General features: G+C 47.7%; 1 protein-coding gene across 1 annotated transcript in view; it reads left to right on the forward strand.

The window, feature by feature from the left end:
• FAM135B (family with sequence similarity 135 member B) overlaps nucleotides 1–13,483 on the forward strand; it is a 145,126-nt gene that overhangs the window by 100,908 nt on the left and 30,735 nt on the right. Inside the window, exons 7-8 of the mRNA XM_015411299.1 lie at nucleotides 3,928–4,081; nucleotides 8,250–8,299. Coding sequence (XP_015266785.1) covers nucleotides 3,928–4,081; nucleotides 8,250–8,299 — 204 coding nt within the window. The remainder of the gene's footprint in view (nucleotides 1–3,927; nucleotides 4,082–8,249; nucleotides 8,300–13,483) is intronic.

Raw genomic sequence — 13,483 nt, forward strand, 5'->3', positions numbered from 1 at the left:
CCTCCTCCTCTCCTCCTCCTCCTCCTCCTCCTCCTCCTCCAGATGGATCAAGTTGGGGTAGCCATGTTAGTTTGTCTGCAGCGTTAGAAAAGAGCAAGAGTCCAGTAGCGCCTTAAAGACTAACAACATTTGTGGCAGGGGATGAGCTTTCATGAGTCACTGCTCACTCCTTCAGATACAGCTAGAATTTGAGTCCACCTGTTCTTCTGTCTTGGAGAGGAGTGATTTCAAATGCTGAATGACAATATGATTAGCATTCTAGTTGTATCTGAAGAAGTGAGCAGTGACTCACAAAAGCTCGTACCTAGCCAAAAAAAAATGTTAATCTTTAAGGTTTTATCCAGACAGTAACCAAACAGGTTTGCTGTGCAACTGTTCTGTTTTATGACCTCCATTTGAGAAAAAAAATGCATGCTATAAATTGACAGCTTTTCAGCAAAATATGACATCTATATATAATGTAACATTGTGGCTTTGCTATATAATCTGGAGGTGAATCAACATGCGTAGCAGTGTGTGTGTCTGTAGCACTAGAAAAGAGGAAGAATCCCGTAGAACCTTAACAAATAACAAAATTCGTGGCAGAGTATGAGCTTCCATGAGTCACTGCTTACTTCTTCGGATACAGCTAGAATGTGAGTCCATCTGTCCTTATATCTTGGAGAGTGGAGTGATTTCAGGTGCCGAATGACAATAGCCGGCAGATGACAAAAGCAGACATGATCGGATTAGGTGTGATATGCAGAGGGGTAGTAGGCATGGATAAATCATCATTGATAACGAGCCAGGAAACCTAGGTCTCAATTCAGTCCAGGAGGCTGCATTGTCTTGAGCCTCATTATTTGTTGCAATTCAGCACTCTCTGAATCTTGAGGGGGAGTATCTCTTCCTTGTAGCCTTGGAACAATTTGATACTATCTGAAAGAAAGCAAAAATTGTAACAATTACACAGCTGTCATCATTTTGCAGACTTTTTACGCACACGGGCATACTGGTTGTAAATACTTGAAGTGCATTAAGGGTTTTTTGTTTGTTTTTTTGTTTTCGTTTCCAAGAAACGACAACTAGAAGGAAGTCGTAATTAAGATGTGTAAAGGTTTAGAATGGATAGGGAGAATCTGTTCTCTTCTTATCATATCAAGGTGCCCTCAGAGACTAGAGTTGCAGCCTCCAGGTGGGGCCAGGAGATCTCCCTGAATTACGACTGATCTTTAGACTAGAGTCATCAGTTCCCTCCAGAGAAGATGGCTGCTTTGACGGGTGAACTCTGTGATCTTATCCCCCAAATTTCCAGGAATTTCCCAAGGCAGAGCTGGCAACCCTATCAGAAACCCACAAGCAGCTCATGGAGGTCAAAGACTTCCCTTATTGCTATCTCCACCTAGCCCATAGCTATGGTGGGGCATTCTGGGGCCCAACCTCCCCCAAGTTACTGCCAGCTCCCCCCGGACTTCCCATCCAGCCCAGGCCCCACAACTTCCAATTTTAAAAATTTTATTTGTGGTACTCCCTTGGGGGGCTATGCAGGGTGCCCCCTAACTTATTTAAAGGCCCCCGAAATTAAAAAAAAGAAATCCTGGCTACGAGACTGCTGAGGGTTACTGCCTTTGAACAGAAAGGTTTAATTTAGCCATAGATTTCCCTCTCATGAATCCATGAAAACTATTTAAGAGAGCAACATCCAGTGGCAGTGGATTCTTCATCCAAAAGAAACACATCTGCTGCATAATGAGGTATCCACCAGATGCGGTTTTGCAGGTTTCTAGGAAAGTAATGGAAAGTAATAAAATAAATAATAAATAAGATAAGGGTATGCTCCTAAACCCACTTATATTGATATAATCCTGTTTCCTCCATGGAATATATTTCTCCAAAAAGAAGAATATTACATTAGGATCTTGGGAAGGGCACAAACTGGCTCATGAACTATAATCTGTGATGAATTTTGAGTGGTTCGTGGTTCGCAAACTGAAGTTCATGGCAGGCCAACTGGCACGAACTTTCCACAAACTTTGAAGCAGTTCGTGGTGGTTCGTGAATGGATACATTTCCCAACAGACTGTCTACACTCAATCAAAGCGTTTACCAAACTTCAAAGCAACATAACTTAGAGGGCATATAGATTATCATAAGGGGGAGGTCTTCTGCGAGTTTGATGACTCTACCTTGCACAGGGTCTGTTCTATACACTCCTGAACCTCCGGAATCTTCACCTGTCATATCCCAAGAAAGCACTCTGCTGGGGGGGGGCACCTTTTTTGGGGAGGCATAACTCAGACCCTATAAATCCAATCCTCACCAAATTTGGAGGACACATAGAGGTGAGTTCGCCAGAGATCTCCTGTGAGTTTGGTGTCTCTACCTTCCTGGGGGTTGGGTGTTCTACTGCATTATGGAACTCACAAACTGAACCCATTTGTTTAGCACCTAAAAGTTTGTGACAGTTTCTGCCACAATTCCCGCTCCCCAGCTGAAAGGATTTAGGCATTCAGTGATGGGAAAGACCTCAATCCAAGACCTCAGAGAGCTTTTAGAAGTCAGAGCAGAGAATACTAACCTTAATCAGCCGACGGTCTGTCTAAATAAGCCCCCCCCCCAACAGTTTTGAGTCTGTGGTCGCCTTTAGAATTTTGAAACAGGGCCAAGGGTGCGACCACAAAACGGCCACATGGGTAGTGGAGACAGTCACACACACTCAAGAGCAGGAGATAAGAGGAGTCAATTTTAAAAGGACACTGGGAAAGAGGAGTCTAAGAGAGAATCAAACCAACACTCTAGTGGCTGTTGTCCTGGAATGTTATTTTAATCTGCACAGCCATTTCCTCAAAACACTTAGTAGATGAATCATAGAGTCACAGAACCACAGATTTGGAAGGGGCCCAACAGGCCATCTAGTCCAACCCCCTGCTCACTGTAGGATCAGCCTAGAGCATCCCTGACAAGGGTTTGTCCAGCCCCTGCTTAAAGACTGCCCATGGGGGGGGGGGAGCTCACCACCTCCCTAGGCAGCTGACTCCACTGTTGCCCAACTCTTCCTGGCAAAAAGTTTTCCCTAAGATCCAGCTGATACCTTCCCACCTGTAATTTAAACCCATTCTTGTGAGTCCTATCCTCTGCTGCCAATTAAAACAGCTCCCTGCCGTCCTCTAAGTGACAGCCCTTCAAATTCTTCAAGAGAGCAATCCTGTCCCCCCAGGAAAGGTGTTGATTCCCACGTGGAACAGCGGTGGAGGGGGAGGAATTTGTGGATTTCCTGCATTGCACAGGGGGTTGGACTAGATGACCCTGGAGGTCCCTTCCAACTCTATGATTCTGTGATTCTATGATGTTCCCAGGCCACACATTGGGGCCTCTAGTATCATGTGTTCAATGGATGTGATCAATAAAGGATAGCCGTTAGCTTGGTGCAGTTAAAATAAACAAGAATTTTGAGGCAGTATAGTAAAGGTAAAGGTTTCCCTTGCTCGAAAGCCAGTCGAGTCCGACTCTAGGGTTGCGGTGCTCATCTCCGTTTCAAAGCCGAAGAGCCAGCGCTGTCCAAAGACGTTTCCGTGGTCATGTGGCCAGCATGACTAAACACCAAGGCGCACGGAACGCTGTTACCTTCCCACTGAAGTGGTACCTATTTATCTACTTGCAATCTCTTGCTTTCGAACTGCTAGGTTGGCAGGAGCTGGAACCAGAGACGGGAGCTCACTCCGTCATGCGGCACCCGGGTCTCGAACTGCTGAACTACTGACCTTCCCCAGCCTGCAGTTCGGTGTCTTAACCACTTGAGCCATCGCAGCTCCAGTATAGTATTATAGCTTTAAAAATAAAAGCATAACCTTTTGTGGCCGGACGTCCACCCCTTCCATTCAACACATCACGGCTGTCTTGTAAATGAATCTTCTAACAGACCCTTTGTTTGATTTTTGTCTCGTTCAGGGCAGCTTTTACGTACCATCTGAAAACTGCATGCAGCACGCACACAAGTGGCATAAAGACCTTTGCCTCCTGCTGCTGAACGCTTACCAAGGACTTCGGGTGTACTACGGCATCATCATGAAGGAGATTCCCAGTTTACCACAGCTGAAGTTAGGTAAGCGGCCCGTTCCTGTACCGGATGACATTGTGTGGATCTGATTTGATGGAAACGGCTGGTGAGGCCTGTTTTTGCTGTGTCATTCTGCCCCCTGCTGAAGGTGCTAAGACATGGCATATAGCTGGGAAATGTTGCAACCCCGTTCTGTGTATGTCTGTCATTCCCCAGCATTGTCTTGTATGATCTGCTGTTCTAGCTTGTAGGGCTCCGCGGCATTCTCGTTTGTTGTTGCTTGCGTATTGCTTCAGGTGACTTTTCCATTTCTGCATGTGTTTTGCTCCCTCTAGTGGTCGATTCGGTATTACCTCGCTCTGTAGTGATGCTCTGTATCCTTGATGCATGTGGGCATCAAGGATACAGAGCATCACTACAGAGCGAGGTAATACCGAATCGACCACTAGAGGGAGCAAAACACATGCAGAAATGGTGTTTGGGGGGGCCACGGTAGGAGGGCTTCTGGAGTTCTGGCCCCACTGGTGGACCTCCTGAGGGCACCTGGGTTTTGGCCGTGTGACACAGAGTGTTGGACTGGATGGGCCATTGGCCTTGTTACGTACATGGGCCGCCACGAGGGGTCCGCGGCACAGGCAAGAGCTTGGATCCTAGAACAATGGAAACTTCGGATCCTGGATCCCCCAGCCCCAACCAATAGCCACTTTGGCGGGACATTCAAGCCCTCCAATGGGAATGGGGGGTGCTGGGTGGATATGTATATAGTTGGCCCTGTCGGGCCGTTAGAGTTAGTCTTTGTCTGTGTGAAGTACAATAAACGTGTGCAAAGCATGTCGTCGCCCGAGTCCTCCATGCGGCGAACCCAGTACTTTTCAGGCCTGATCCAACATGGCTTCCCTTCTGTTCTTATGCCGTATGCCTGGCACTTATCCCCAGACTTTAAATGTTCAGGGAGATATGCTGGACATACAGGCTTGTAATATTGAATTGACCACTAAAGGGAGCAAAACGCAAGCAGGAAAAACAACAACAACAACTCACCCCTCCACACACCCTTTACCCAGGGGGCTGGTGGGAACAGAAATGTCTCATCATCTTACATAAAGTAATGTATTGCTTGATTAGTTTTTAATGTTAGTTAATGGATTATTATTGTGTTGGTTTTGATGCAAGCCACCCTGAGCCCTGCTAGCAGGGAAGGGCTTCCTAAAAAGCTGGATATAATAATAATAGTAATAACAACATCAACAGCAATAGCTTTAGTCACACAAACAATGGAAATGAGAATACAGAAGAGCCCTTTGATGCAATGATAATTCCCCCCAAATAAGTCAGGGCCAGATTCGATTGTTTATTTTATTAATTCACTGTGTTGATATCCCAACTTACTTCCATTGTGGAATCCTAGAAAGTGGACATCTGTTCCCATGAGGACTCCCATCTGGGCGTCATCCCGTCTTAGATCTGCTTAACTTGACACGGTTGCTGTGCCATGTGCTCTCCAACCATATGCTAGAGATATAGCACGAGGACCAGTATGGTGTCATGGCTGACATGTTGGACTGGGACAGGGGAGACCCAGGTTTAAGTCTCCACTCTGCTGAGAGCATGTTTGGTGTAGTGGTTGAGTGCGTGGACTCTAATCTGGGAGAACCGGGTTTGATTCCCCACTCCTCCACTTGCACCTGCTGGATGACAGTGGGCAAGCCGTAGTTCTGGCACAGCTGTTCTCTCAGCCCCACCCACCTTACAGAGTGTCTGTTGTGGGGAGGGGAAGGGAAAGGAGTTTGTCAGCTGCTCTGAGACACCTTTGGATACTGAAGGGGGGATATAAATCCAATCTCCTCCTCCTCCTCCTCCTCCTCCTCCTCCTCCTCCTCCTCTTCTTCTTCTTCTTCTGTAAAGCTCAGTGGGCAACCTTGGGCCAACCACACTGTCTCTCAGCCTGAGCGGTGACCATAGGTTGCTGTGATAATAAAATGGAGGAAGGGGGAACCATTTGGGGAGGGGTGTGGCTGCACAGTGATAGAGGGTCTGCTTTTCCTCCAATGGGTCCACGTCCAATCCCTGGTATCTCTAGTGAAAAGAATCATGTAGTCCCCAATGTAGCACCTGTGGTTACCATGGAACCTGCCACTACTCCCTGGCGCCCACTGAGCTTTTGTTTGTTGTTCAGTCGCACAGTCAAGTCCGACTCTTCGTGACCCCATGGACCAGATCACGCCAGGCCCTCTTGTTTTCCACCCTCCTCTGAAGTTTGCTCAATTTCATGTTCGTTGCATCGATGACACTGTCTAACCATCTCATCCTTTGCCATCCCCGTCTTCTTTGACCTTCAATCTTTCCCAGCATCAGGGTCTTCTCCAGTGAGTGCTCCCTTCTCATTGGGTGGTCAAAGTATTTGAGCTTCAGTTTCATTATCTGGCCTTCCAGGGAACAGTCAGGGTTGATTTCTTTTAGGATTGACTGATTCGATCTCCTTGCAGTCCAAGGGACTCTCAAGAGTCTTCTCTATCTATTCAGGGATTATCCAGGGCAGGGCTTGTTGTCGGCCGTCCTCATTCAAAGGAAAGTATTTTCCAGCCATCGGAACACCAGGAGATCTGGGGAGCACACCGGCTTTCTTTAGCCAGAGTGGGTTCCATTCCACCTTCCTAGGCTCGGCCATCTGTTGCCATGAACTGCTTTTGCAAAACCGGGAAGGAGCCCAGTTCCAGTCTGTTCTATGAGGATGGATAAGTGTTGAGGAGTGGAATCCCACCCACGCCTTCTCCAGACTTGCTGTCCTCCCAGGGGCTGGACCATGCTTCCAACCAAAGTGCAGATAATACTAAATTTGACCGACCAATGGCCAGGTTCTGAAGAAGGCAGCTTCGTGCGTCTAGCACGCTTGCCATGCAGTTATTTATTTTATTTTTTTATTTTATTTATGCTTAATTTGTATCCCTCCCCGCCATGGCAAGCTCAAGGCGGCTTACAGAATGTATATAAGCATCAAAACAGCGAGACACGTTAAGACACAGAAGTTAGATTAAAACCACAGCACACAAAATTCAGGTTTTAAGGCACATAAATATTAACAAGATAAATCTGGACAAACACGACCCGATCAGTAAACAAGTATAAAGCCGACAGTCGTGATAGTCTGACCCACGAATCAAACAGTCATTAAGACTTATACAGAATGCTATCTATGTATTACAGTCTGAAGCACTACAACATGATAAACAAATCATAAGAAAGTAACAAAAGACGGCAGCGTTCCCGCGACATCCAGGTGGTCGACTGCCACCATAATCCGGGTTCTTGCTGGGCTTTTAGTTGTTAAGTTAGTGCTGATGTTGGGGGCAGGGCCACAATATTAAAAGGCGGCACCCTAATCGAAAGCCGGGTGGAAGAGCTCCGTTTTACAGGCCCTGCGGAACTGTAGGTCACACAGGGCCCTGATGTCATCCAGGAGCTCATTCCACCAGTAAAATGGGAGCTATTCCATCATCATCATCATCATCATCATCATCATCATCATCATCATCAAAACCATCATCATCAAAATCATTATTAGGGGTCATTTCGTAGAAAAAGAGGTGCAGGAGCTCATTAGCATAACTCATTAGCACAACTTATTTGCATATGCCACCCCCCCTGATGGCACCTGAAGTGTTTCAGAAGGCAACACCCACCACTCAGGCTCCACTGGACTGTTTAGGATTGCTAGCTATTGGGGGAGGGGGACATGTGCAGATCTGTCCTCACAGAGGAGGGAGAGCTTGTACCTGAATAAAACTTGGTCTTAAAGGTGCCACTGGACTGTTTTGGCCCGGGGGGCCGAGGGAGCTCTGCAAATTACCTGGCTGCTTCTTGCTCTGCCTGAGGGCTGCTGGGCGCCGGGGGTGGGGCTTGTTGCATGTGCCCGCCCCCTGGGCTCTTTACTGCCGGAGCTCTGCTCCTGTGCACTCCTGCAGGAAATGACCCCTGATTATCATCATCATCACTGTGGTTTATAGACTGCCCTTCCCTGTGCACAGGGCTCAGAGCGGTGTACAGCATTCGATACAACATTTCAGTAAAACATACTCAAATCGAATTGGACCGTTTAAAAACGACAGGCAACTATAAGTATTGCAGATGGCGCTTAAGGACCAATTTACGTCCTTAACCCCACATCACAAGAGCTGTGCTTCTCGAGTAACCAGTCTCCCTTTCCTTCTCTTAGAGGACCTTGCGGTGGAAGAGATGCTGTCCCAACTCTCCGCTGAGGTTCAGGTACTCATCCGATGTTACGCCGCCACGTGTGTGGTTTGCAAACAGGTTGGGGGGGTGGGGTGGGGAGAAATCCCGATTGTTTTCCGCCGAGGAATGCCTATTGCAGAGTACGTATTAAATTAGAACACCAAGTGAGGGTGCATTTTGCTTTCCAAAGGCTGCCCATCGTTCCCTGTGGGTTGGAGCACTTTCCCTTTTGAGGGACGGCTTGAGCGATTGGCCCCTGGACCTCGGCTCCAGACCCCCTAAGAAGATGCTACTTCTAGGAAGACCCTTCTTGCTCTGGCATGGGGAGTCAGAACATAGAGACTGGATGGCTTTTAGAAGAGCTTGAGCAGGATAGTTTTTTTGTTTGGGTTTTTTTTTTTGCATTTTGTGTGTGCGCGCCCCCGTGCCTGGAAGTCATGGCAACCTCTGGCGACTCCTACTGGGGCCCGGAGGGTGTTCAGAGAAGCAGCTCAATGGCCTGCCTCTGGTCTCCTGGCCCTGGTATTCTCTGGAGGTCTCCCATCCAAACACTTGCCGGGGTCAGCCCTGCTTAGCTTCCGAGTTCTGACGAGATCGGGCTTGCCTCGGCTATCCAGGTCAGGGCGAACAGAATACTTTTAATAATAATGAGGGGGGGCGGGGCGTTGGTTGGTCGATGGCTCATCCCTCACTCGATGGTTTGCTAAACTATGGGGATTCTATTCTATGGACAAGCTGTCAGACAAGGTCTCGTCCTTTAATACCAATGCCCGTGGTAGCAATTTCCAATTAAAATGGTTTCCATTCTTGGAATATGTCTTTCGCAACGACATGCCTCCAAATGATAATGTACCAGGTAAATTCTATCATGTTCTACATTTTATGTGACTCTGTATAAGGACATGCCACTTAAAGGGCAGCTTGCCGTGTATCTCTTTTTATGTCTAGGTTTACTTTCTATTGTATTATTGTAGCTGAGTTATAGTTTGCTCCATTTCTATGAAGTTTTATAGCTCGATTCGCAAGAGGAGGAGGAGGAGGAGGAGAAGAAGAAGGGCAAACCGAGGATACACTTCCCAGAGACCTGGATTTGGGATCTGGTTCTGCTCAAGTAAGTGCACCACTCTCGAGGAAGGGACCAGAAGCCACAGAGGTGAGCGGCGGGGTCTGCCTCAGGTGTGGTGTCTCCTAACAGGCTCCCTGAGGCAGTGATGTTCCCAGTTGACAGCGTGGGCATGACTCTGTCCAGTAAACCCCTGCCTAGCTATGCTTTTGAATCCTTATTTTCTATACACACATACATATGGAGCTGCGGTGGCTCAAGTGGTTAAGACGCTGAACTGCAGGCTGTGGAAGGTCAGTAGTTCAGCAGTTCGAGACCCGGGTGCCGCATGATGGAGTGAGCTCCCATCTCTAGTTCCAGCTCCTTCCAACCTAGCAGTTCAAAAGCAAGAAATTGCAAGTACATAAATAGGTACCACTTCGGTGGGAAGGTAACAGCGTTCTGTGTGCCTTGGTGTTTAGTCATGCCGGCCACATGACCACGGAAACGTCTTCGGACAGTGCTGGCTCTTCGGCTTTGAAACGGAGATGAGCACCACAACCCTAGAGTCGGATTTGACTGGCTTTCGAGCAAGGGAACCTTTACCTTTATAAGGACATACTGCTTAAAGGGAAGCTTGCCGTGTATCTCTTTTTATGTCTAGGTTTACTTTCTATTGTATTATCGCAGCTGAGTTATAGTTTGCTCTGTATTTCTATATAATTTCTATATAATAACGAACTGCTGTCAGTCACGATTGACTGACAGCCATCCCTAAAGAGGTTTGCAAGGCAACAGATGAGCTGGGGGCGATTTGCTGTCGCCTTCCTTCCTTCCTATGCACAGAAACCGGGGCCTTCCTTGGCGGCCCAAAGCACTAACCATGGCTGACCCTACTTAGCTTTCCACGCTCTGATGAGCTCAGGCTAGCATGGCTTGTTCAGGCTGCTATGCTGCTTATGCTTAAGCTTTATGCCCCGCCCTTCACTTGGGGTCGCAGAGTGGCTTACAAACTCCCTTTCCCTTCCCCTCCCCACAACAGACACCCTGTGAGGCAGGTGGGGCTGAGAGAGCTCTGACAGAAACTGCTCTTGAGGGAACTGCTCTAACAGAACTATGGCTTGCCCAAGGTCATCCAGCAGCTGTGAGTGGAGGAGTGGGGAATCAAACCTGGGTTCTCCCAGATTACTGTCCACGTACTTAACCACTACCAGGGGCGGATTAAGGCTCACTGGTGCCCTAAGCACTGACCAATCTTGGTGCCCACCTCCTTTCCACACTGACCCAGTCTATTTTAGTTGTTGACCTGTCTGACCAGATATACAATGCAGGTTGCAGCGATACAAAAATGTATTCATATGATAACACAACATACTGTACAAACTAAACCAAGCTTGGGCTACATAAAGTTCTTTTCACCCCTTCCCCAACTTTGTGGTTCCCCCTTTGGCCCTGGTGCCTTAAGCACCTGCTTGGTCTGCTGAATGGTTAATCCGCCCCTGACCACTACACCAAACTGGAGGAGGAGGAGGAGGAGGAGGAAGAGGAAGAGGAAGAGGAAGAGACGGAGAAGATTGGATTTATACCCCACCCTTCACTCTGAGTTTCAGAATGTCTTACAAACTCCTTTCCCTTCCCCTCCCCACAACAAACACCCTGTGAGGTGGGCGGGGCTGAGAGAGCTCTTTTGAGGACTGCTCGTGAGAGAACAGCTCTGAGAGAACTTGTGACTGACCCAAGGTCACACCAGCAGCTGCATGTGGAGGAGTGGAGAATCGAACCCGGTTCTCCCAGAGTCTGTGCTCTTAACCACTTTGCCAAACTTGCTCTCCGTAAGACATAACCCTCTTGAGGACAGGTGAGGCAATAAAAATGGTTGAATAAATAAATACCTATGGTGGGTTGGCCCTGACCTGGATGGGCCAGGCTAGCCTGATCTCAACAGATCTCGGAAGCTAAGCAGGGTCAGCCCTGGTCGGTATTTGGATGGGAGACCACCAAGGAAGTCCAGGGTCACAACACAGACGCGGCGTTTGCAACGGTATAGGTGCCGGTTGCAATCGGTGTACTTACCGGCGTTCACACGTAGAACATCTGTCTTCCGTCCCTAACCATTGCAAAGCCCTTTAAACCGTTGTACTCTGTCACTAGGTCCCCAAGTGGTGGTATCCTAAGTACAACGGTTGTAATCGGTTTACCCCCGTCTGACCGCTCTCCACCGGTGTCTAGCCACTTCCGTTCGGAAGCCCGAGGCTTCCGATTTTCGCCCACCTTTTTTTTTTAAGGTTGCCGATATGCGCTTGGGCGAAGCTTCATCCCGGCGTTTGTTTTTTTTAAAAAAAGAAAAGGCCCTTAGTTTAACTTTCTGGAGGTGTCCGGGACTTCAGGGAGGCCAGTTTGGGCTTTAAAGTTTAAAGGTAAGTCCTTACCTTTACACTTTAAATGTAATACGGGATGTTTTGAGCATGCGCAAAGATCGCCATTCTGTGGATGGCTGCCTATGCGCATGCTCAGATTGAGTTAAAAAAAAAAAAAGCCGACGCCCGCAGCATGTGAACGGGCATACAGCGATGGGCTCCACTGTGAGGGAGGTAAGTGTGATCGCTTTTCAGCCGGCATAAACTGCACCGGTTCCAACTGGTACAGTTTATGCAGGCTGAACCACCCCGAGTCAGGCAATGACAAACCGCTTCTGTTCGTCTCTTGCCTTGAAAGCCCTCCAGGGTCGCTATAATCTGCTGCAACTGGATGGATGATGAAGATGATGATTTTAAAATGGCCAGCTTGACTCTGATACTTCCATGTCAATTTTGGCCTCTGATGTATGCAGTTCAAACTTGAGAATGTTCTGTTTTGTGCCATCTTCTGTTTCCCCCCACCAATTTCCCCCCCATTTAGACTAATAATAACAAAAATTAGAGTGTCATTTCCCCTCAATGGCTTATAAAATACCATGAAAGAAATGAATGACTCAGGAATCACTGAAGCAACAATTTGTCGGACGAAAAAGCTGACATTGACGATGTACCAAAAAAGAAACAGAACACATCCACACATCCCACGTGTGAGAAAAACACGGCCAAACAAGCAAACATTGATTTTTTAAAAAATGTAATTTTCATATCAGGCAAGCTTTCTCCACCAAACATGAACTTGAGGTGGCTTACAGTAAGAACATAACCCTGCAATGTAAAGGTAAAGGTTTCCCTAGCTCGAAAGCGCGGTGCTCATCTCCGTTTCCAAGCCGAAGAGCCAGCGCTGTCCGAAGATGTATCCGTGGTCATTTGGTCGACATGACTAGACGCCAAGTCGCATGGAGCACTGTTACCTTCCCACTGAAGCGGTACCTATTTATCTACTTGCAATTTCTTGCTTTCGAACTGCTAGGTTGGCAGGAGCAGGAACTAGAGATGGGAGCTCACTCCGTCATGTGGCACACTCAGGTCTCGAACTGCTGAACTATCGGCCTTCCAGCCTACAACTTCAGCGTCTTAACCACTGAGCCATCAAAGCAATACTTCTAACCAGCTAGAATAATCAATTTTATTTGTTTACTTGGTTTATACTCTGCCTCTCCCATTAGCTTTTCTTCTCAAAGGAGCTATTTATATCTGTATGTATAAAGCGCTGTAAAGTCATAGCCAACTCATGGCAACCCCGTGGGGCTTTCAAGGCAAGAGACGAACAGAGGTGGCTTGCAACCGCCTTCCTCTGCATAACGACCCTAGACTTCCTTGGTGGCCTCCCATCCAAGTATCAACCAGGGCTGACCCTGCTTAGTGTCCGAGATCAGATGAGGTCAGGAGCAATTTGAAGTATGGTGGTGGAAAGTACCACCAAGTCTCAGAAACGTACGGTGACCCGGTAGAGTTTGCAAAGCAAGAGACGGACAGAGGTGGTTTGCCATGGCCTGCCTCTGCATAGTTCCAGTTCAGGTTTATTCATGTTTTAACAGCCGATAGGACATACACTACAGAAACAAATTTAGGGATTAGAAATCGCAGTAAAACAAACGTTTGCCACGTCCACAATGCAGCTTTTGCAGAGGCTACTCAGAAGGGATCTTAATCTTGACATGTCAGGAATGGTCGAGTACTCCAGTAGCCATTTCGAAGGAAGGAAGGAAGGAAGGAAGGAAGGAAGGAAGGAAGGAAGGAAGGAAGGAAGGAAGGAAG

The sequence above is a fragment of the Gekko japonicus genome, unplaced genomic scaffold, assembly GCF_001447785.1.
Source record: "Gekko japonicus isolate JY-2015 unplaced genomic scaffold, Gekko_japonicus_V1.1 scaffold2229, whole genome shotgun sequence".
Classification (NCBI taxonomy): Eukaryota; Metazoa; Chordata; class Lepidosauria; order Squamata; family Gekkonidae; genus Gekko; species Gekko japonicus.